We start from the raw sequence: 22,377 nt of genomic DNA on the forward strand, positions 1-22,377 counted from the left end.
CTTCAGCCAACCGGCGTCGGGAAGAGGCCTGTAAAAGAGCCAATGAAGAGAAGTGGGCGTGGCCTCCCCACTCTTGGTCCCGCACGGCGGCGTTGAGGGCCTCCGACGCGATGATCGACCCGCAGAAACGGAAGGCTCCCGGGCCGGATATGGCTTTGGTGGCGGCGGCTGCCGCTGCTAAGAAACCCCGCCATGAGCTCATCTTGGGGCCGGGCCCCGGAGCTGGGCAACCGCCTCCGGGGGCCTTGTTACAGGCGGTGAGTTTCTCCCTGGGAAGGGAGGCGGCTGAGTTTTCCCCTTGAAGTGGATGTTGGGGGAAGGGGACAAGCGGCTTTTGCCCCCCAGAATCGTTTCATTGAAACGTCATTTCCTAATTCTCGTGTCTTTCTGCTAAGAATTTTATTTTGCATTAGGTTGCCCACTTGCTTTTTGCCCTTTGGTACTGTCCCAAAAGCGATGGCAAATCTAGACAGCCTACTAAAAAGCGGAGACATTACCCTGCTACTTCGATTCCCTATAAATTCCCAGGTAGTGACAGGTTTTATTTTCCTGGGCTCCACGATCCCCGCAGAGGGGGACTGCAGCCAAGTAATTAGAAGATGCTTCTAATGAAATGAAATGTTTGCAAGTAAACAACCAAGCTCAGAGAGCATCAAGGGTCTCTCATTTCAACCCTGAGCTACAAATATTTTCTTCTATGAGAACGCCTGCCTATTTCAAGCTCTTAGGAAGGAATTGATAGGTGGATAATATTCCAAATCTAGTTTAACCTTCTGGCTGAACGTGCAACAACGGACAATCATCATAACCATTAAACTTTCATGCTGCTTGACTCTAAACAATTAATATCCTCTCTATTAAATTATTAAACTTTCTATTAAACATGTTGACTGGTTTACACATATATTTGCTGCATTTTCCCAAATATTGCTTAGTGAATGTGATAAGTATTTGTTCAATTTATTAAGATGTTAACGCCCTCATTAAAAGCACTATAGATAATATAAGCAAACATATAAAAATGCAGAACAAATAATAACAATAAACGTATTGATCTCTTTTTGTGCGAATGCTGGTATCAATTGAATAAATGTTTATAGATTTTTAATGCAATCTTTCCTAATTCATTGTCTGCAGTTGGACCTACAGTTTCTGCTACTTTAGCCGTAGCTATGTTTACATTTTCCACTGATTACAATATTCATCCTGTTTTCTTAGCATTAGGTAAGAGGTGTCTGAGCCTTTTCAAAATGTATAGATCAATTTTCTTTCTGACTTCATTTTTTTTCTATCAACGGTTTGCGCTTATTTATATCGCCTTTCTAACAAACATCTCTGCGTGAACAGTGTAGCACCTGGGTGTCATACTTTCTAGTACAAATAAAACTAACAAAATCATAATTGTTACATTCCACCAACTTATATATTTCTAATAATACATAAATAGATTAAGTTGCAGTCTATCATTATTTGATTAAGTCACATGTTTTCTTCCTATTGCTCTTATTTTATTATATAAAAATATATACATTAATATTCCTCCTTTCTCTTATTTCTATCTCTTATTCTAATTATATCACCCTTTATTAAACGACGTTTTCTTTCTATCCTACCTAACATCTAATTGTGTCACCTACCTAAAAAATGAAAGGGGAGAGAGAGAGAGAGAGAGAAAGCAAATCAAAACAATAACCATATATCTTCTTGAATATGTTGCATTTCCTTTTTATTTTAGGGCCCCCCAAGATGTTCCTCATTGCAAGCACCCATAATGTTGCTTTCTGGTCACGAAGGAGAAGTTTATTGTTGCAAGTTTCATCCTAATGGATCCACCTTAGCCTCAGCTGGGTTCGACAGGTTGATACGTAAGTCAATTCTGTGATCTTTCTTTGAGCGTGATAGGCTTGTTAAAGCTGCACATTAGGTATTCTCAGAAGAGCCCTTCCATTCTAATGAGAGTAAATAGAGACATGCCTCTAATGCAGGGGTCCACAACCCTACGTTCGTGGACCGGCACCAGGCCACGGCTTGCCAGAAACCAGGCCACACAAACAAGCGAAGCAGGACTCAGGCAGCACACAAAACGCCACACACACACCCCGTCCACAGAAAATTCTCCCTCCATAGAACTGTCCCTGGTGCCCAAAAGGTTGAGGGCCACTGCTTTAATGGTGTGCACTATTTAATAGTTTTTAGCAGACCTTTATTGTCATTTGCAAAAGAATGCTTTACCCTTTTCATCCTTTATATTGAGCAGAATTTTATTTTTGCTGGGTGCTTCGGTCTGTTGCTAAATATGTCATTTATGGGGTCAGATATTAACAGCACTTTGACTACTTGCAGTCTTCCATGCAGTAGCACCTGCCTGATTGCAGGCTGTGCGTATTAAGAAACCTTTGATTTGAAATGGTTGTTTGATATATTCCAGTTTCCAGGGGAAATGCTATACTTAGGCTTGATCCTCCCTCTCATTTCAGTCCTATGGAATGTGTATGGTGACTGTGATAATTATGCCACTTTGAAGGGCCACAGCGGCGCAGTTATGGAATTGCATTACAACACTGATGGCAGGTTAGTGTCTGGGGTTTGGGTTTTTTTTTTTTTTTACATTTTGTATAATATGCCGAAATACTTCTCAGCTTGATTTGACACCCCTCAAAAAAAAAAAAAAACTCAATAGGAATACAGAAAACTAGCTTCGTATCATATTCCTATGTTGTGTTTTATTTATTTATGGTTTGCTATTGCTTTTCCTGTTTCCTTTGAAAAGGATGCTTGAGGTTTTTTAAAAAAAGTATTTTACTATAATCCTCAAAATGGCTAATGTATGTATGTACACTATATTGCCAAAAGTATTCGCTCACCCATCCAAATAATCAGAATCAGGTGTTCCAATCACTTCCATGGCCACAGCTGTATACAATCAAGTACCTAGGCATGCAGACTGTTTGTACAAACATTGGTGAAAGAAGGGGTCGCTCTCAGGAGCTCAGTGAATTCCAGCGTGGAACTGTGATAGGATGCCACCTGTGCAACAAATCCAGTCGTGAAATTTCCTCCCTCCTAAATATTCCACAGTCCACTGTCAGCTGTATTATAAGAACGTGGAAGTGTTTGGGAATGACAGCAACTCAGCCACGAAGTGGTAGGCCACGTTAAACTCATCCAACATCAGTGTGTGACCTCACACATGTGCTTCTGGAAGAATGGTCAAAAATTCCCATAAACACACTCCTGAACCTTGTGGACAGCCTTCCCAGAAGACTTGAAACTGTTATAGCTGCCAAGGGTGGACCGACGTCATATTGAACCCTAGGGATTAGGAATGGGATGTCACAGTAAGTTCATATGCGAGTAAAGGCGGTTGAGCGAATACTTTTGGCAATATAGTGTATTTATGTATGTATGTACGTACATATAAAAGGTAAAGGTTTCCCTGTCCAGTCGTGTCTGACATTAGGACAGGATGCTCATCTCTGTTTCTTGGCCGAGGGAGCCAATGATGTCCGAAGACAATTTCTGTGGTCATGTGGCCAGAGTGCGGCTGGGGGGGGGGGGGAAATGAACGAGAAAAGGCCTGTTTTTCATGAAAACGGGCCCATTTTTTGTCACAAAAATTGCATACATAACTTTATGGAGTGCTCGTGGGGGAGGCAAAAAACGGCCTGTTTTTTGCTCATTTCTGCCCTCCCCAGCTCCCAGGAGCTCTCTGAAAGCCTCCATAAGGCTATGCATGGCCATTTTGGTGAAGGAGGCGGAGCTTCGGGAGGCAAAAAATGTTGTATTCGATGTATAAGACGCACCCAGATTTTCAGCCTCTTTTGAGGAAAAAAGGTGCGTCTTATACTCCAAAAAATACGGTATATACCGCTTCACAGTGCTTCACAGCCCTCTCTAAGCGGTTTACAGAGTCAACCTATTGCCCCAACAATCTGGGTTCTCATTTTACCCACCTCCGAAGGATGGAAGATTGAATCAATCTTGAGCCTGGTGAGATTTGAACTGCCAAATTGCCGGCAGCCAGCAGAAGTAGCCTGCAGTACAGCACTCTAACCACTGCACCTCAGTGCTAGGCTTTATTCCTACCCATCATGTATTGCTTGTTGCAAACAAACATGAATGCCTTTTCCTTTAATGCTACAGGCAATATTAAGATGAGCCTCCTCCTCCCCCAAAAGGTTTTTGAGTTCCTGTCTAGTATCTTTCCCTTATCTAATGGACCATTTTTAATGTGATAAATAACTTTGAAGTGTTGAGAAGTACTAGCTTTATAAGATTCATAGCCATTGCCTTCTTTCTCAGCATGCTGTTCTCGGCCTCGACGGATAAAACAGTAGCAGTGTGGGATAGTGAGACAGGAGAGAGAGTGAAAAGACTTAAAGGACACACTTCATTTGTCAACTCCTGCTATCCAGCAAGACGTGGACCTCAGCTGGTTTGCACAGGCAGCGATGACGGGACAGTGAAGGTCAGAATTCATACTATACTCTTGCAGAATAACAGGGAAGGCTGGTTTGGTGTAGTTTTAATTACAAAGCAAAAAAACCTGGGCATGGAGTTCTAGTCCTGCCTTTGGCTTAAAAGCCAACAGGGTGACTTTCGGCTAGTCTTTCTAATTGCCAGTCTGTCTGGTTGTCTGTTAGACGCCAATGACTTTCAGCCTCTTTCAAATAGGCAGTGGCATTATTTTTTTCCTATATTTTAATACTTGGTATTTTGATTCTGCTTATATATAGCCTCGTGGCAGCATTGGACAAATGTTATCCGGAAGGTTTGGGGCCTCCTGAGAGGGATGATTGCTATCTTTTTTCCCCTGATAGATGCACACATAGATTGGTTGCCTATGGCAAAACAAGCCTACAAGAGAAAAACTAGAGCAATACGTGCAATTTTAGGAGAAGCTCTGTAGACCAGAAGTGTCCAACCATGGCATCTTTAAGACTTGTGAACTTGCAACTTCCAGAACTCCCCCAGCCGGCATGTGCTGGTGATTTTACCACCAAAATATTATGTGCAGATGGGTTCTTTATACCCTGTTTGCCATCCTTATAATGAATATGAAAAAGGGGGGTGGTTTTGGGGGATTTTCTTTTGCCTCTGGATGCATATCTCTTTTCAACCAAACATCCTTAATCTTGCTGTGGCCCGCCAGAGGAGCTGATGGCAGACTCAGACAGTGAGGAGGTTGGAGAGGAACATGGGCCAGTTCTGGAGTCTAGGGAAGGCTCTGATGAGGGCTCCGCATTGGAGTCGGAGTTCAGTGGGGCAGAAGAGCTGCCAGGAGAAGGGGACAGTTAAGGAACAAGGGCCAACTCGGGAGTAAAGGCACAAGTGGACGTTGAAAGGCCCCTCCCATGGGGAATAAAGAGGACCAAAAGAAGAGAGGAGTTTGCAAGAGACAATTAGTTCGCTTAATTAGTTTGAAGATTTGTTCATGACTCTCAGAGAGAGTCAAGTATTTGCCAAGTATTTCCTTGCATAGCATTGCATTTGGAAGATTCCGGCCTGGCAGCTCACTAAGCCTGATAAGATCTGTGGTTGTAAATTCACCCTTAAAAGACCGTTTGCCGGGACTTTGCTGGATATGAATGAGAGGAATTCATATTAGCTTAATAAAAAGGGGTTTTGTCAGGACAAGGAGTCTGCTTCATGATTTTGGGAAGCCTAGGTCAGAACAAATCTGCAGATCTTGGGGAGAGTGACCCCCAGTAACTATATCTTCATTGCTCCTTCCCTACACAATGATCTTCTGTTCATAATTAGTAGGTTTAAGAGAAGCCCTGATCGCATCATGCAATCTTGGCATATTTTTAATGTATGAAAATAAACACTTTTTCATCGTCCTCAGCTCTGGGACATCAGGAAGAAAGCAGCTGTTCAAACCTTTCAGAACACCTATCAAGTGTTAGCTGTGACCTTCAATGATATCAGTGATCAGATCATATCTGGCGGTATCGACAATGATATCAAGGTCAGTTGACTTGGCCCAGGAAGCCAGGTTTGATATTTATTTTAAAACGTATTTCTGTTTCCTCTTTCATTTCGCGCTGTAAAATAACACGGGCAGCCCCCCCCCCAAGATAAAATGGGTTAAAAGCATAGATGGTATGGAGGTTTTCTCCTTTCTTCTGGCACTTGAAATGTAAATTCTTTTGTGAGGATGAGTAGGCAGTGCTAGTTCTCTCTGATATTTCAGGTTTTTCTAAGCACAGGAATAGAAAATGGGTTTGGCTAAATGCCCCATGTGTAGGCCATGAATAATGTGGGGTTTGTGCAGGGGGGGGAGGGGGGAGTCATCTCTTTCCACACCTCTAAAACTGTTTTGGATTTTACTCCTAAAATGTCATTGTTTTTAAACAGGTACTCCTCACCTTACGACCACAATTGTCCAAAAATTTCTATAGCTAAGGAAGAGAGTGAATTCTGACCCATTTTATGACCCTTCTTGCCACAGTTGTTAAGTGAATCACTGCAATTAAGTTAGTAACACGGTTGTTAAGTGAATCTGACTTCCCCATTGACTTTGAAGATCGCAAAAGCTGATCGTATGACCCCGGGACACTGCAGCCGTCATGTATAGGAGACAGTTGCCAAGCGCCTGTATTTGAATCACATGACCATGGGGATGCTGCAACCATCATAAGTCACTTTTTTCAGTGTCATTGTAACTTTGAACAGAATGGTCAGGGGCTACCTATAGAATCAATTGGTGGAAAGAAATCCCTGTGTCTGGAACATGGATGTAGGCTGGAAGTCTTTTTATTACACCTTAAATGTGGCACTTTTAGGACCTCACTTTATTTATGGTAATTGCTTGTTAATTTCGAGTGGTGCAGTGGCCTAGAGGTGGAGCGCTCGCCTCACGATCAGGAGGCTGTGAGTTCGATCCTAGGTAGCGGCAGATATTTCTCTCTCGGCCCACTGAGAATACATCTGCTGAACAAAACTTCTCATTGGCGACAGGAAGGGCATCTGGCCATTAAAACACTCTGCCAACTCCATGCAGTTGCCCAGACTCCTCCCCGCAAGGGATTATACAGGGTCGAAGGTGATGATGACTTCTTAGTTTCTAGTATGTTTTTCAAGTGTAAAATGCCAGCCCTGTTTTAAATGTCTTAAAGGTATGGGACCTTCGTCAGAACAAGCTAACTTACACAATGAGAGGACATGCGGATTCTGTCACCGGTCTCAGCCTAAGCGCAGAGGGCTCTTACTTGCTTTCCAATGCAATGGACAATGCAGGTAATCACTTTTTTCCCTACTCTCTTTTCATACCTCCAGGTCATCAGTTGCTCATTAGTGGCAAACAAACGAGAATAGCAATGGCACTTAAGACTTACATACTGCTTCATAGTGCTTTACAGTTCTCTCTAAGCAGTTTACACTCCAGGATGCTGCAGCCGTTTAAATATCGTGTTTACCCAAAAATAAGACCCTGTCTTATAATTTTTCCCCACCAAAAAAGGTACCAGGTCTTATATTCAGGGGGGGATGTTGTCCACTGACTGATCTCACTTGCATGCATCACCCCTGGCTCTTTATCACTATCAGAGGCCTTCCGGAACTTCTTCATCTGGCTAGCCCAGGGGTGTCCAAACTTGGCAACTTTAAGACTTGTGGACTTCAACTCCCAGAATTCCCCAGCCAGCAGAGCTTGAAGTCCACAAGTCTTAAAGTTGCCAAGTTTGGACACCCCTGGGCTAGACCAACAAAGCTTTCCTGAAGGCCTCTGTAGCCGATAACCGAGCTCCGGATCGATCCAGAGCTCTCTCATCGGCTACGGAGGCCTTCAAAAAAGCCTTGCCGGCTACAGCAAAAGAAATGGGCCAAGGTATGTGAGGCCTGGTTGCAACTTTCTGAAGGTAAGTAGTAGGGCTGCTCCACCACCCCCATCCTCAACTCTGCACCCTGGAGTGGGCGGGGTCTTAATAAGGGCTTATTTTGGGGGGAGGATAGAGCTTATTTTGGGCGCACATGTAAAAATCAAACTAGGACTTACTTTCTGAGTAGATTGTATTTTCAGGAAAATATGGTATATGCCAGTTGTCAAGTGCCTGGATTTTGATCACGGGGCTGTGGGATGCCATGACAGTCATAAGTGTGAGGAGCAGTCATAAATCATTTGTTTCAATGCAATTGCAATTTCAATACCTAAACAAATGGTTGTAAGTCATGCTATCTGTAATAACATGGCCATGGTAAATAGTTGACTGACAGCACTCATGGTTTTAGAGCAACAGTGGTGTACAGATGAAAATTAAGAATGAGAGACAGGCTTGAGTGACAACTTTCTGGTGGAATCCAAGGAGTGAAACAAAGAGTAAAGAACAATTAAGAGAGAATCCTACAATGGCTGTTATGTCCCTTCCTCGTTCAGGAATAATTTTAAATTATCTTCTTTTTATTTGAGCAACAATAATGGGTGAAATTCAGCACTCGTGTTGGGTGTTGAGTATTTAGCTTTAAGCTGTCCTCCCATGGATCTTTTAATCTTGGCTGTCGGGGAGAACTGAGATGATAATCACTCTACATGTTACAACTTTATTTGATGTTATTGTTGTTATTATTGCATTAAAATTACATTTTAGCAGCTGGCTGGCAATTAAACCTGCATTATGAGCCAATATCGAAATAATTAGCTCTGGATGCTACATGCTGGTTTTGATTTTGTTCTAGTTCGCATCTGGGATGTTCGGCCTTTTGCTCCCAAAGAAAGATGTGTGAAGATACTCCAAGGGAACGTGCATAATTTTGAGAAGGTAAGTGAAGTGTTGGCTGGAAACATTGCCTGTTTATGGCTGGTAGTTGACAGTTAATTGATGAATAAATGGCTTTTAAAACTCGGAATAGCTGCAAACCCTTTAGCAAGGCCTACGTTGGAAATTAAAGCGTGGGATAAAATTCCAATTAGAGCTGCTGCAAAAGAGCTCCCCCCCTCCAAGTGCAGTTGTTGTCGTTTATAAATTAACCTTCTTGACATTCACAACCAATTTCATAGTAAGAAAGCAAGATGCTTATAGTGCTGGCAATAAAATCTGGTACAGAACTGCAGACTAAGGTTTCAGAGGAAAAGCATTCCTGGAGTATTGTTAATATTGCAAGTCCTGGTAGATTTCCCTTCGGATAAAAATAAAGAACATGAAATACACCTGGAATTGGACTGTGTTTCCTTCTTTGTTAGAACCTTTTGCGATGTTCCTGGTCCCCGGATGGAAGTAAAATAGCTGCTGGATCTGCAGACAGGTAAAAATCTGATGGTTTAACTTTTTAACATTTAAAAGCTCCCCCCTCCTTTTATTTTATTTTATTTTAGCAATAAATAAATAAATTGATGATGATGATGATACTTAAAATTAGGCTGATCCAGAGAATGTCTTGGTTAGTCTCAGTTGCAGAGGCCACGTTTATTATTATTTTTTACTGTGTGTTATTTAGTCATTTGTCTTGTATATTCCTTTTAATTGATAATTCACAGAATTGTGTTTTGATCTGCACCATATACCTGCCGCAGTTTCGCAGCACTACATTCAGATTCATTGATTCTAACTCCAATGATAGAGGGTTGTGTTAAGTACGGTAGCTGCAATTCACTGGTCTGAAGCTAGCTTCTGAGGTTGGCAGATTAGGGCCAGAGTGTCAAACTCAATTTCATTGAGGGACGCATCAGGGTTGTGTTTGACCTTGGGAGCGTGGCCAGGGAGCATGGCCAACTCGACATCAAACATGTTGGGGGCGCCTGTGATGGCTCAAGAGCTCCGCCAGCAAAAACGGACTCCCGAGCTCCGTTTTTGGCTGCAACGGCCTCCTGCAACCCCTCTGCCAGTGAAAACGGACCTCAGAAGTGCCACACGCAGCCCTTGCGAGCTCTGTTTTTGGCTGCGATGGCCTCCTGCAACTCTCTGCTCGCGAAAGCGGAGCTCCCTCCCAAGCTCCATTTTCGCTGGCAGACACACCGCAGGCCAGTCCTTTGCTGTTTCCAGGTTTACTAAAATGCAAATCTAAGGAGTTTTTTTTTTTTAAAAAAAAAAGATTCTCTAGTGCAGTGGTTGTCAACCTGTAGATCGGGACTCCTTTGGGGGTTGAACGACCCTTTCACAGGGGTCACCTAAGACCATCAAAAAACACATTTTTGAAAAAATACGGAAAACATAAAATAATTTTACAACACGAGGAACTGTATTAAAGGGTCGCAGCATTAGGAAGGTTGAGACCCACTGCTCTAGTGGTATTTAATGTGGACAAAACAAGATTATATGTTCAGCAGCTTCTGTGTTTATATATCGTTTGAGGAAACTGATCTCTTACATGCAGGGAGGCCTTTATGTGTGTTTGTCATTATACACAGGTTTGTTTATGTGTGGGATACAACCTCCAGAAGAATCCTCTACAAACTTCCAGGCCATGCAGGTTCAATAAATGAAGTGGCATTTCATCCAGAAGAACCAATAGGTAAGTCCTTCCTGTGCATGACCAGTAACCTTGAACATATATGCTAAGGTGTGAAATTATCCTTTTTAATAATCTGTTAACATAACTCTGAAGGAGCCCTTCTTCCTTGATGGTTGGTTCATTGCTCTGTTGGAGCGCTTAGGTTACAGATATTCAAAGAAATGCCTTAAAACCAGGGCCGGATTTTCCTATAGGCTAACTAGGCTTCAGCCTAGGGCCTCAAGATCAAGAGGGGCCTTTTATTTTTATTTATTATCTGTGCCACATTTTTTATAAAGGTTAGTACCAATTACAACATGTTTCATTTAATATATTGATATATATCACAGTAATGGTGTATTTTATTATCTCTCATGTAATTTACAAACTTAAAAATGGGAGGTGAAAGGGCCCCATAAGTGGAATAGCCTAGGGCCTCTTTTCATCTAAACCCGGCCCTGCTTAAAACACAAATATTTAAGGTGATAAAATAAAACAAGTCCCCAGAATGATTGAAATGGGACCTTTCACTTAACCTTTTAACCAAATCTGCCTTCCTTTCCATCAGTACTTTCTGCGTCTAGCGACAAAAGACTTTATATGGGAGAGATTCAGTGAGGAGGAGCATGGATTAATTCGGAAGATTTGCAGAACTTGATTGCTTCCAACTAATTTGAAAAGGAGGAGGAGGAGGAAGAGGAAGATGGCCCATGAAGAGACACAACTGTCATGTTTCCAGGGCAGCGTTAAATCATCATCTGTATCCTAAAAGATCTCTTCTTGAATTTTTTAACCATATTTGCAGAAGCCTAAAACACACGGCAGCCCAGCTCCATAATTTTGATGGATGCGCAAATGCTTTATTTTACCTTTAAAATGTGCTCTCTCTTTTTCGAAATCGTTGTGACTATGGTAAAGTGGGGAAGTTAGCATTTAATATTGCATGCTTCCCTAAGATTCGTTTGTCATTTTTATATTAAAAAAATGAAATGCCTTGTAAAAATTTCAGGTGGAATTTATTGACATGGACGTCTTTTGCTCTACGACAGGGGTGTCCAAACTTGGGAACTTTAAGACTTGTGGACTTCAACTCCCAGAATTCTGGGAGTTGAAGTCCACAAGTCTTAAAGTTCCCAAGTTTGGACACCCCTGCTCTACAATAAACAACAGTCCAGGGGCAGAAGACTGGGCTAGTTACCGTATTAAATAATCCTTACAGTGGGTAACAGCGTGCTAGCATAATATTTCATACGGATCTAATTAAGATGGTTTTTATTGGATTTTTTTTTTAAACTCAAAAGGATAGCCTAAACTGAATTGCAGAATCACTTGTCTGGTCAGCAGTGAGCATCAAAATAACTCATTCAGAAAACGATGAATTGATAACAACAATATACTGAATGAGATTGTGGATGTCTTCATTCACATAAGTGGTCTGGTTCTTTCTCAGTAAATTGTGTCTGTTCTTCCCGTCACAGTGCAGTAAGTGTAGAAAGTTTCTTTCTTTTAGAATGTATTGAAATATATATATATATATATATTTAGAAAAGGAAAAGCGTACTTGAGGGGACACACGCACAAAATGTGTGGGTGTATGTACAGTATATTCAGGAGTAGGAAACTTCCGGTTCGGACAAACCGATGTTAATTTTAATCTGGTTTGTTGAACCAGTAGTTACAAGGACCGGCTGACCCCTCCCACCCCTCCTAGGAGTCTCCAAGTGGCCATTCTGGATTCCAGGTAAGTACAGGTCCCACATGGAGACTCTGGGAGGGCGGAAAATGGGTCTACCGGAAATCTGGAAACGGGCCCATTTCCAGCCTTCAAAGGGTCTCCGGAGCCCAGTGGGTGTAGTTTTCACCCTCCCGGAGGCTCGAAGAAAACCTTCAGAGCCTGGGGAGGGCGAAAACACACACACACACACCGCCGTTGCCATGGTGCAGGAAGCCGACTTGGCCACGCCCCTGTGGCCACACCCACCCAGCAACCAGGCAGAGAACCGGTTGCTAATTTTTTTCAATCCCACCCCTGATGTATATTCTCAGTACACCAGCTTTGGAAGTTGTGTTTCTGTTAAGATTGTAAAGATACACCTGTCTGTCTTCTGCATAGCAAATAATTGGTCTGTCCTATTAACGGATGGGCAGAATTGCAAATTCCCCTCTCCCGCCCCCCGCCGGTCCGCAAAGCCAAAAGTTGGGGAACTCTGCCTTAAATGTACCAAGAGTCCTCTGTACTTTATAGGAGTCGGTTTCCAGGAGACCGCCTTAGCTTTTTCCAAGCCTAACTAAAGCTGTGTGAAACCTATGTCCCAAATGAGACCCAGCCTTTGAAAATGAGGTTTGACCAATGAAGATTATAGAAGAGAATTATTGTCTAGGTATGAAAGCTGGATCTATTAAAGGCCGTATAAATGGATGATGATGATAATTGCTGTTTGTATTGATTGTCGAGCAAGAGCAGGTCTCCTGGGTGTGTGACTAGAGCAGAAGTGGGTTTGTGGGTTCTTAAATTATGGATAAGCCTGTTTTTTGAATCTGGTACATGCTGCAGGCTTCAGCCCCCACCGGCAATGCTCCTTGCAAAGAACAGATGTTAGTTTCTTAAGGAAGAATTGCATCCTAGCCTTTCAATTACCGTACTTTTTGGAGTATAAGATGCACCTTTTTCCCTCAAAAAAGGGGGTGACAATCTGGGTATGTCTTATACACTGAATACAGCATTTTTTGCCTCCTGAAACCCGGCCCCTTCACCAAAATGGCCGTGCATAGCCTTTAGGAGGCTTCCAGAGTGCTCCTGGGGGCTGGGGAGGGCAGAAATTTTGCTTCCCTCAGGAGCACTCTATAAGCCCCCTAAAGGCTATGCATGCCCCCCCTTTTTTTTTTTACAAGAAAGGGGCCATTTTTGGGAGGTCTGTAGAGTGCAAAAACTTTTTTAAAAAATTTGCCTCTTCAAAACCTTGGTGTGTCTTATACTCCCGTGCGTCTTATATTCTGAAAAATATGGTACTTGGCACTCACTGATGTTTCCCTTACCTTTTCCTCCCTGAGAAAGCATCCTAAGGGACACGAGAAGGTAGAGAAGAAGCCTCCTTGTGAATCATTCAGTAGCAGGAGGGGGGTTAGGAATGTCCTTTGCTGCTCCAGACAAATGAGTGAAAAGGGACAGGGGATTTGCTTTTGACAGTGATCAGAAATGACATGTGCCACCTAGACAGGCTAAAGTATGGCAGCTTCCTGGAAGCTTTTTCATGTAAGCAATGAAGTTCCGTGTTAGTACAGTAAACATAAATCGGTTTTGGAGCGTTCTGGCGTGGAGAAGAACCACTGCTGCATGATTCTAATGGGAGCAGTAAAAGTGCCTCTCTTCAGACTGCTGATGGCTTTGGGGAAACTCAGAGATTGGATTACCTAAAAGGAAGCCTTCCAGACATTCGTTCGGAGCACTAAGGAGTGAGTCTCTGCCTGCAACAAAACACTATATCCACGAATGGTTCAACTCAAAACTTCCAGCCACCCAATCTACTATACTTTTCCCTCCCCAACCACCGTCATTTTCCATTTCCCATCCACAACATGGAGTTTTCCAAGGCTTTAAATATTCTAATCTTGAACCGATCACTTCCTCTTTTTTTTTCTTTTCCTTACAGGGTTCTTTTCTTTCTCTTTTTTTTTAGCATTTTGCAAATCTCAGGATTCCCCAAGTTTTTTTGGGGGGATGGATGATGCCCTTTTGAGTCCATAAACAACAATGCTCAGAAAACGAGTCCCATTATTAGCTCAAGGTTTTTCTGTGTTCCCATTTGGTTTGTTTTTTTTTAAATTCTGCCATCTTTGTTCTTTGTGGGGTTGTTTTCTTGCCTTTAAAACAAAGAAACCAAACTATTTCGCTCCTGCTGTAAGGCAACATATACATTTGCTAAATAAATAAGCCTCCAAAAGGCTCAAGTTTCCTCTCCCGGGATGACACAGATTACCGTATTTTCCGGAGTGTAAGACGCTCCGTAGTATAAGATGCACCTTAGTTTTTGGGGAGGAAAATAAGGGGAAAAAATATCTGCCTACCAGGTATTCATCTGGCTAGCGTCCTTAGCCTGGTCAGCTTCAGCACATTCTCTTCCTTCGCCTGCATGTGCCTTGTTGGGGCTGAAAAGCAGCTTCTAAAGCACAGCTGATCGTCGGAGGGAGGTGCAGTTAGTAAAGCAGATGAAGCGCGGAGGAAGTGGTAAGACAAGGCGGCACCTGTTCTGGTTTGCCATTTTGGGCTTTGCGCCTCGCGTTTTCAGCCTCCAAACCCTCAAGTTTGACACCTGTTCAAGGCTGCAGGGATCGCCATTGCTGCCAATGGCTGCCCGAAAACATGACCTGCAGAGGCCTAAAACATGAGGCACAGAGGCCAAAACGCGATACGATCCCAGCAGCCTTGAACGGGTCTCGAACGAAGCGTTCGGAGCAGTGGTGGGTTACGACTGGTATGCTCCGGTACAGGCGTACCGGTGCCTGCTGGGAGCACCAGGTACCGTTCTGCCTGCCCGCGCTCCTTACTGGTATTTGAAGTTTTCGGGACTTTCGCACACCGAGATTACGGCGCCAGTGTGACGCTCCGCCGAGCAGCTGGAGCGTTGCGGACAGTAAGTACTCACGCGCACGCTGCGTGTGTGTGCGCCCGCGCTGTGCGCATTCATGTGGTGACTCCTGACCCCGTTGCACTGTACCGGTTGCAATGGGATCCAGAATCCACCACTGGTTTGGAGGCTGAAACCGCGAGGCGTGGAGCCCCAAAACACAAGCCATTGTCTGTGGCAATCTCTGCAGCCAGGAAAAAGACACAGGGTGGGGCAGGGCTACATTTGGAGTATAAGACACATCCAAATTTTCAGCCTCTTTTTGGGGAGAGGGAGTGCATCTTATACTCTGAAAAATACGGTAAATGGGATCTGCAAAGGATGGGGAGGGCCCATTTCTTCTTTTCTCCCCTCCCCTCCTTTCTTATCCTCAGGAAAAGGATTGGGATGGAGTGTCCTTGCTAGCCCTTTTAACCCACTCCAAAATGGGAGCCTGATGGGCTACGAAAGACCAACTCCGCCTGCAGCTTTATTCAGTTTCATTAGCCTTGCTGCCCGAGCGAAACCCTGGAGGCCAGCTCCTCCTTTTGCTAGGGCGCCCTGGCAAGATAGCTGCCTTTCCACGTAATTAACCAATATAAAAACATAACAGCCAAACAATAAAATGCAGGCAGTGTGCATCTTATTAATTAAATCACCCAGACAGGGACTGCTGGAGTAATTAACTGCTAAACAGCAGAAGGAGCGTCTGCTTAAGCAATTTGCATTTAGCAGGAGAGTTGGAGGATGCTCGGTGTGGTCCAGCCCCCATGGCAAGAGGATGCCAGCCCTTGCCAACGCCTGCGTTGGGCCACAGTGGTCACGCAGGGTGAGGAGGATGGGAATTGTAATCCAACACAATGTGGAGATACAGATAGCTGTATTTTAAAGTAGAAAATGTCCTTTGAGGCAGAATTAATTTTGCTCCTGCTGTGGGTATAATCAATGCTGTATTGCACCGAGTTGCCCTTCTTACGAAGGAGATGAATATTGTATAAAAGTGACCTGCAATAAAATGTACCATGCACAATAGCTCAGCATTTCTCAACCTTGATAAAGGTGTTGTTTGCTGGCTGGGGAATTCTGGGAGTTTTAGGCCACCCTTCTTAAAAGTTGTCAAGCTTGAGAAATGCAGGAACTGATGTTAAGAGCCTAGCCATTTCCCCCATCCCCAAGTGACTCCAACCCCATATTCCATACATAGCGGCTACATTCAGGATTTATGTTATATGCCATTTGTTAAAGAAACTAGGAACAGGTCCCTTTGTAATGTGTATGTCACATCATCAGGAAGGAAGGAAAAGGAGGAAGGAAGAGAAGGAAGGAAAAAGAGGAAGGAAGGAAAAGGAGGAAGGAAGGGAAGGAAGGAAGGAAAAGGAGGAAGGAAGGAAGGAAAAGGAGGAAGGAAGAGAAGGAAGGAAAAAGAGGGAGGAAGGAAGGGAAGGAAGGAAGGGAAGAAAGGAAGGAAAAGGAGGAAGGAAGGGAAGGAAGGAAGGAAGGAAAAGGAGGAAGGAAGGGAAGGAAGGAAGGAAAAGGAGGAAGGAAGGGAAGGAAGGAAAAGGAGGAAGGGAAGGAAGGAAGGAAAAGGAGGAAGGAAGGGAAGGAAGGAAAAAGGAAGGAAGGAAGGAAGGAAAATGAGGAAGGAAGAGAAGGAAGGAAAAGGAGGAAGGAAGGGAAGGAAGGAAGGAAAAGGAGGAAGGAAGGGAAGGAAGGAAAAGGAGGAAGGGAAGGAAGGAAGGAAAAGGAGGAAGGAAGGAAGGAAGGAAGGAAAAGAAGGAAGGAAGGAAGGAAAAGGAGGAAGGAAGGGAAGGAAAAGGAGGAAGGGAAGGAAGGAAAGGAGGGAGGGAGCAAGGAAGGAAGGAAGGATCGATCAGACAAAGCTTTGAGGATTTTGCCATCCAACCAGAGAGCACAGTTCCATACTGTTGTGAAAAAGAAGAAAAGGTTTGCCTCCAAGGCTAAACCAAAAACATACTAATACATTAGGGCCGTGATGGCGAACCTATGGCATGCATACCGGAAGTGGCACACAGAGCCATTTCTCTGGACATGTTAGCCATCATCTGTTGCCCTTCTGGGTTCCAGTGCTCCAGCCAGCCGCTTTACACATATGCAGGAGCTGGAAGATCATCTTAACTGGAAGGTCATCTTACCGGCGTGCATACACATCTGTCGGCTACTCTTCCAGTTTCCGGCGAGCACATACACACTGGCCAGCTGCTCTTTGAGCGTGCGTGCACGCCAGAAACCGGAAAGCCAGGCAGCCGGCATGCATGCATGTGCCAGAAACCAGAAGATCGTCTTCTCGGCAAGTGCATGCGCACCGAGCAGCTGCTCTTCCAGTTTCTGACGTCCGCACACACGCACTCTCCCATTTTGGCACTCAGTGCCGAAAAGGATCGCCAGCCCTGCATTAGGGATTCCCTTTAGATCAGTGTTTCTCAACCTTGGTGACTTTTAAGTCCTATGGACTTCAACTCCCAGAATTCCCCAGACAGCTCTGCTGGCTGGGGGATTCTGGGAGTTGAAGTCGACAGGACTTCAAGTCTCCAAGGTTGAGAAACACTGCTTTAGATGCTAAAACATTTTTTGTGTCAAAGCACCCATGGATCTGAACGCCAATGGAGTCTACTTCCTCTATCGTTGATGGAAGAAAAGATGTTTAGAAATGGCAATGCTCTATTTCGGTTTCCAAGGTCAGCTCCAGTTTTCACAAGATGTCCATGAATCTGTCTGCTTGTCCAGTTTTCACAAGACGTCCATGAACGATTCTAGTCTGGGCAGTGGTGGGTTCCGGATCCTGGTACAACGGGGTATGGTGCAATGGGGCTGGGCATCCACCACATGAATGTGTGCATACTTACCGCCCGCGATGCTCCGTGATGCCTCTGCGATGCTCCAGCTGCTTGGCAGAGCATTGCGCAGGCACCATACGTTCTGTGCGTGGAAGCCCCAAAAACCTCAAATACCACTAAGGAGAGCAGGGCAGGTGGATGAGCCCGCCGGAGCATTGTACCAGAACGGTACCTGGTAGTCCCAGCAGGCACCGGTATGCCGGGGCGTACCGCTTGTAACCCACCACTGAGTCTGGGGCAATTGTGGGGAACAGAAAGAGGCCTGGAAAAATGCACCCCTTTTGCTGATCGCTGCAATTTTGGTTGGGTTTCTTAGCTGCGTGTCTTTTACCAAGCCCTCCTAAGACCTCAAGTTCCTTAGAAGAGGGAGTAAGCTTTCCCTTCTTTTCAGTGCTATTTTTTGTTTCTATTTCTCCTATTCTCCTATTCTAACTTAGAAGCGAGAAACGATATAAGCAGCCTGGGAGTAGAGAGAGATTCTCCTGGCTGTCATCTGGAAAAAAAAAAAAAACAGCCCAGGAAAATCTCCAAGGATTTACATCAACATGCAATTCTGGCACAGAGAAAATTGTTTTCTTAAACAGCCGCGTGGTTTGGAAGGAATAATTTGCTTAAAAACATGCATCCGCTCTAAATTAAATCTACCCAGGGATCTACCTAAACTCTCCATATTACGTTGAGAATTGTATGTGTGTGTGTGTGTGAAATGGCTGCTTCAGAAGGAACCTGAAAGTATGGACAAGAAAGCCAAAATGGTGGCAGTGATGGTGCTATCAAAGGGCCCTTTGTTTTGTGTGCATATGTGTTGCTCTTTGATGGCATCATGATGGCCATTAGCTTGATTTTTTTTGGTTAACCTTAACCTGCAGCCACACTTGCCACTTTAGAAAGGAAAAGATCTGGACCATTTTTATTGATTGATTGACATCCCATCATTCTTATTTTCACAAATAACTAGAGGTGGTAAACGTATCCAACACACTTTCTTCCTCTTTTCCCCACAACAATTCTGGGAGGCGGGTTGGGTAAGGCACAAGTGACTGGTCCCAAGTCCCCCCAGATGGCTTTCGTGGCTAAAGCGGTACTTGAACTCATCACGGTCTCTTGCTTTCTAGCCTGATGCCTTAACCACTGGACCAAACGGCTCTCTCGATTGGTGGCCATCTGATGTACCTCTATGGAGATGATTTCCAAAGTGATCTCTGTCAATGGCTATCGCCCCATTTTATGGTAGTGAATTCTCCTGGTCCACATTGTCTACTACAAGCTCATGGGTTTTCTCTGCTGGTCTGGCATCTTCCGCTCTTCAACTCTATGGGACAGCACTTTGCTGGGTATCCCTCCCACCCCAGCTGCATTCTTCTTCATGAAAGAGTGAGGCTATCAACTCTGACTTAGCTTCTCTACCTAGATGAAATCTCTAGCCAAGAAGGAACAATCAATGGCCCAGTAGCCTATTTGCAGCTCCACCAGCCCTACTCTTCTTCTTCTTCTTTTTTTTTGCTCCTGGAGTAACCCTAAATTGTGCTACCAAACAATAAGTTTGCTTTTTTAAAAAAAAATAGATTTCAAGTAATTTTAAAGTATTGAAGCAAATCCCTGAATCTATGATTATGTGCAATCCTTCCCTTTGTCTCCTAAGCCAAATGACTGTACTTTGAAACTACTGTACTGTTAGTCCTATGACAGCCCTCTGGGCTTAGATGCCCCCTTAACCCTACAGAAACTACAGTACAGACCACAGTTAATGAACTATGCCAAAGCGGGGGGGGGGATGGGAGGAGAGCAATCTGCCCAGACAGTCCTGTTAATCAACCCAAAGGGCTTGAAAGCCACGTAAAGAGAAGAGATGGCTTTCCAAGCACAGCCTCAAGCCATTGCAGCTAAAGCCTACGGACATGTCTTTCTTTGATTTCCTGGAAGTTTTCTCCTGCAAAAGGAGCTTCTGTTGTTCACTTGCTCTGGCTGTTCTCCGTGGCAGATTCCATCGCTGGCCAAAGGAGCCAACTTTTCTTTCCACATGTGGGATACATGTGCCAACCAATTACGGAAATATTTTGCACCCTCACCTCCCAAGATGCTCTTCCTCTCTTGTTAGAGAGAAAGTGCATTTACTGGGCAAAAAAACCAACTTCCAATCAGTAGAGTATAGGTTCTCCTGCTTGAGCAGGGGGCTGGACTAGAAGACTTCCAAGATCCCTTCCAGCTCATTCATTCTAATTCTAATATGGTTTTTATGTTGTTTTAATTCCTGATGGGGAGCTGACCAGGGCTTACTATAAGGTAAAGGTAACGGTTGCCCTCACACATACATGCTAGTCATTCCCGACTGTAGGGGGTGGTGCTCATCTCCATCTCAAAGCCGAAGAGCCAGCGCTGTCCGAAGACTTCTCCATGGTCATGTGGCCGGCATGACTCAACGCTGAAGGGTGCATGGAACGCTGTTACCTTCCCACCAAAGGTGGTTCCTATTTTTCTACTTGCAGTTTTACGTGCTTTCGAACTGCTAGGCTGGCAGAATCTGGGACAAGTAATGGGAGCTCACTCCATTATACAGTGCTAGGGATTCGAACCGCCGAACTTTCTGATCGACAAGTTCAGCGTCTTAGCCACTGAGCCACCGCATCCCTGCTATAAGATACCTAAATAAAACGGGCTGAATTAAGTTTGAGAACACTCCCCCAAAATATCCGCTGCTTTTTGCTGGCAGGCAAGGAACAAGATCTGTGGCATCTGAAGCATGTGAAGTGAAGTTGCTAGGCAGGCCTTGCCTTATGGCTGGGTCATGACACCTGGATTTAAAGGAGGGTCTCTTTCAGGGACATCATTGTGTGCAGGCTTGTCATATCTCATCCCATTTGTTTGTTCCCAGACTGTAAATAAATGTTGATGGATCAATTGATTGATTGTCCTATTTTGCAGCAGACAACCCTGCCTTCGTAGCCTCTAAGGCTTCTACCAGCAGTGCTTATGCTGAATGTTACTCTGAATGGATAACTGCATTTTAACATACTTTTTTCTTAGCGTCATTGGGCTTTTTGTTCAACCACCACGGAAAGGAACGGGGAAAGCAAATCAGGACGGGGACTAAAAACTACGGTATTACAAAGAAATAATCTGAAACTACTATGCGCCGTAAAAGAAAACATGCTCTGCCAGAAATTGCAGCTTTGTGGCAGCTTTTGTGTAATCTTTGGGAGCGATGCAGTGATGCAAAATAAATGAGTTCTGGTCAAATACGTTTGGATTTGATTTTCTGTTTTATTGTTTCTTTTGGGGGGGGACTTACATTTCGAAATAGTATTTTTTTAACAGTCACAATGAACAAGAAATGAATAACAGGATTCCAAACCCTAAGGAAATAGATGGTCATGAAAACTGACCCTCTATTTAAAGTTTAAAGGTAAAGGTTCCCCTCACACATACATGCTAGTCGTTCCCGAATCTAGGGGGCGGTGTTCATCTCCGTTTCAAAGCTGAAGAGCCAGCGCTGTCCGAAGACGTCTCCGTGGTCATGTGGCCGGCATGACTCAATGCTGAAGGGTGCATGGAACGCTGTTACCTTCCCACCAAAGGTGGTCCCTATTTTTCTACTTGCCTTTTAAAAATGCTTTAGAACTGCTAGGTTGGCAGAAGCTGGGACAAGTAACGGGAGCTCACTCCGTTACGCGGGGCTAGGGATTCGAACCGCCGAACTGCCAACCTTTCTGATGGACAAGCTCAGCGTCTTAGCCACTGAGCCACGCCGTCCCTATTTAAAGCTTACCACCCATTCAAATTAAAACTCGGCTATCTTTTAAATATTTCTTACTTCTGTTGGCTGAAATGCAACATTTGGGTATTGTGGGTAATATGTTACGATCTTGATTAAAAGGGAAAAAATGCGTTTGAAATCAATTGGTACAGCAAGCTTTGCGAAAGGATAAAAAGAAGTCGCTATTATGGCATTTGTTGCAATAGAGGGAAAACACGAGTGGCCCTAGACCCAAAGGGACATTAAAAAAATAATCTTAAATATGCTCGTGAGTGTTAAGCAATTGTCGTCTTCATCGGTTCCCACCATAGAAAAATGGGAAACCGTGCTGCTGAGTTTCAGTAATGTGTGGAATTACTGAAATTTGGCAAGATCATCTGGAGAGTTGGGGTGGGGGAAGGAAGCTGGGTGAGCTTCTCATTGTTCGTGAATATCAAATGCTGCTGATCTCCTGTAACGAAAAAATTTGGGAGAGAAATTAATCTCCCCTTTCTGCTCCTACCATGCAGCTGCAGATCAAAGAGGGGGAGAAAGGTGAAACAGGTTAGAAGAACACACATTTAACCTGGTTAGGTTAGTAGATTGTTTGTTTGTTTGTTTATTCATTTAATTTCTGTGGCTGCTTTAGACTCTGTCTAAAAATTTTTAAACAAAACTATTTAGGAGGTATCAAAGCAATAAAAACATCCACAAAAACAATGACTTGTCTGGAGTATTTCAGAGACCTGCTATGGAT

General features: G+C 44.0%; 1 protein-coding gene across 1 annotated transcript; it reads left to right on the top strand.

Annotated features, from left to right (window-relative positions):
• The first annotated feature begins 30 nt into the window (after nt 1-30).
• Nucleotides 31-11,431, top strand: SNRNP40 (small nuclear ribonucleoprotein U5 subunit 40). The gene is made up of 10 exons (XM_081962385.1): nt 31-257; nt 1,736-1,865; nt 2,478-2,571; nt 4,303-4,468; nt 5,849-5,971; nt 7,122-7,242; nt 8,677-8,759; nt 9,182-9,243; nt 10,346-10,449; nt 10,997-11,431. The coding sequence occupies exons 1-10, from the start codon at nt 111-113 to the stop codon at nt 11,044-11,046; spliced, it is 1,080 nt and encodes a 359-aa protein (XP_081818511.1). The 5' UTR covers nt 31-110; the 3' UTR covers nt 11,047-11,431.
• Nucleotides 11,432-22,377: the final 10,946 nt, after the last annotated feature.

This window comes from Natrix helvetica (assembly GCF_964273705.1).
Source record: "Natrix helvetica genome assembly, chromosome: 9".
Taxonomy (NCBI): Eukaryota; Metazoa; Chordata; class Lepidosauria; order Squamata; family Natricidae; genus Natrix; species Natrix helvetica.

Excerpts from the sequence above, each read along its gene's own strand:
- SNRNP40 (XM_081962385.1), top strand. The coding sequence starts at position 111 with ATGATCGACCCGCAGAAACGGAAGGCTCCCGGGCCGGATATGGCTTTG. Across the intron at positions 7,243-8,676 it reads CAATGCAATGGACAATGCAG|TTCGCATCTGGGATGTTCGG; the intron begins GTAATCACTTTT and ends ATTTTGTTCTAG. Across the intron at positions 10,450-10,996 it reads TCATCCAGAAGAACCAATAG|TACTTTCTGCGTCTAGCGAC; the intron begins GTAAGTCCTTCC and ends CCTTTCCATCAG.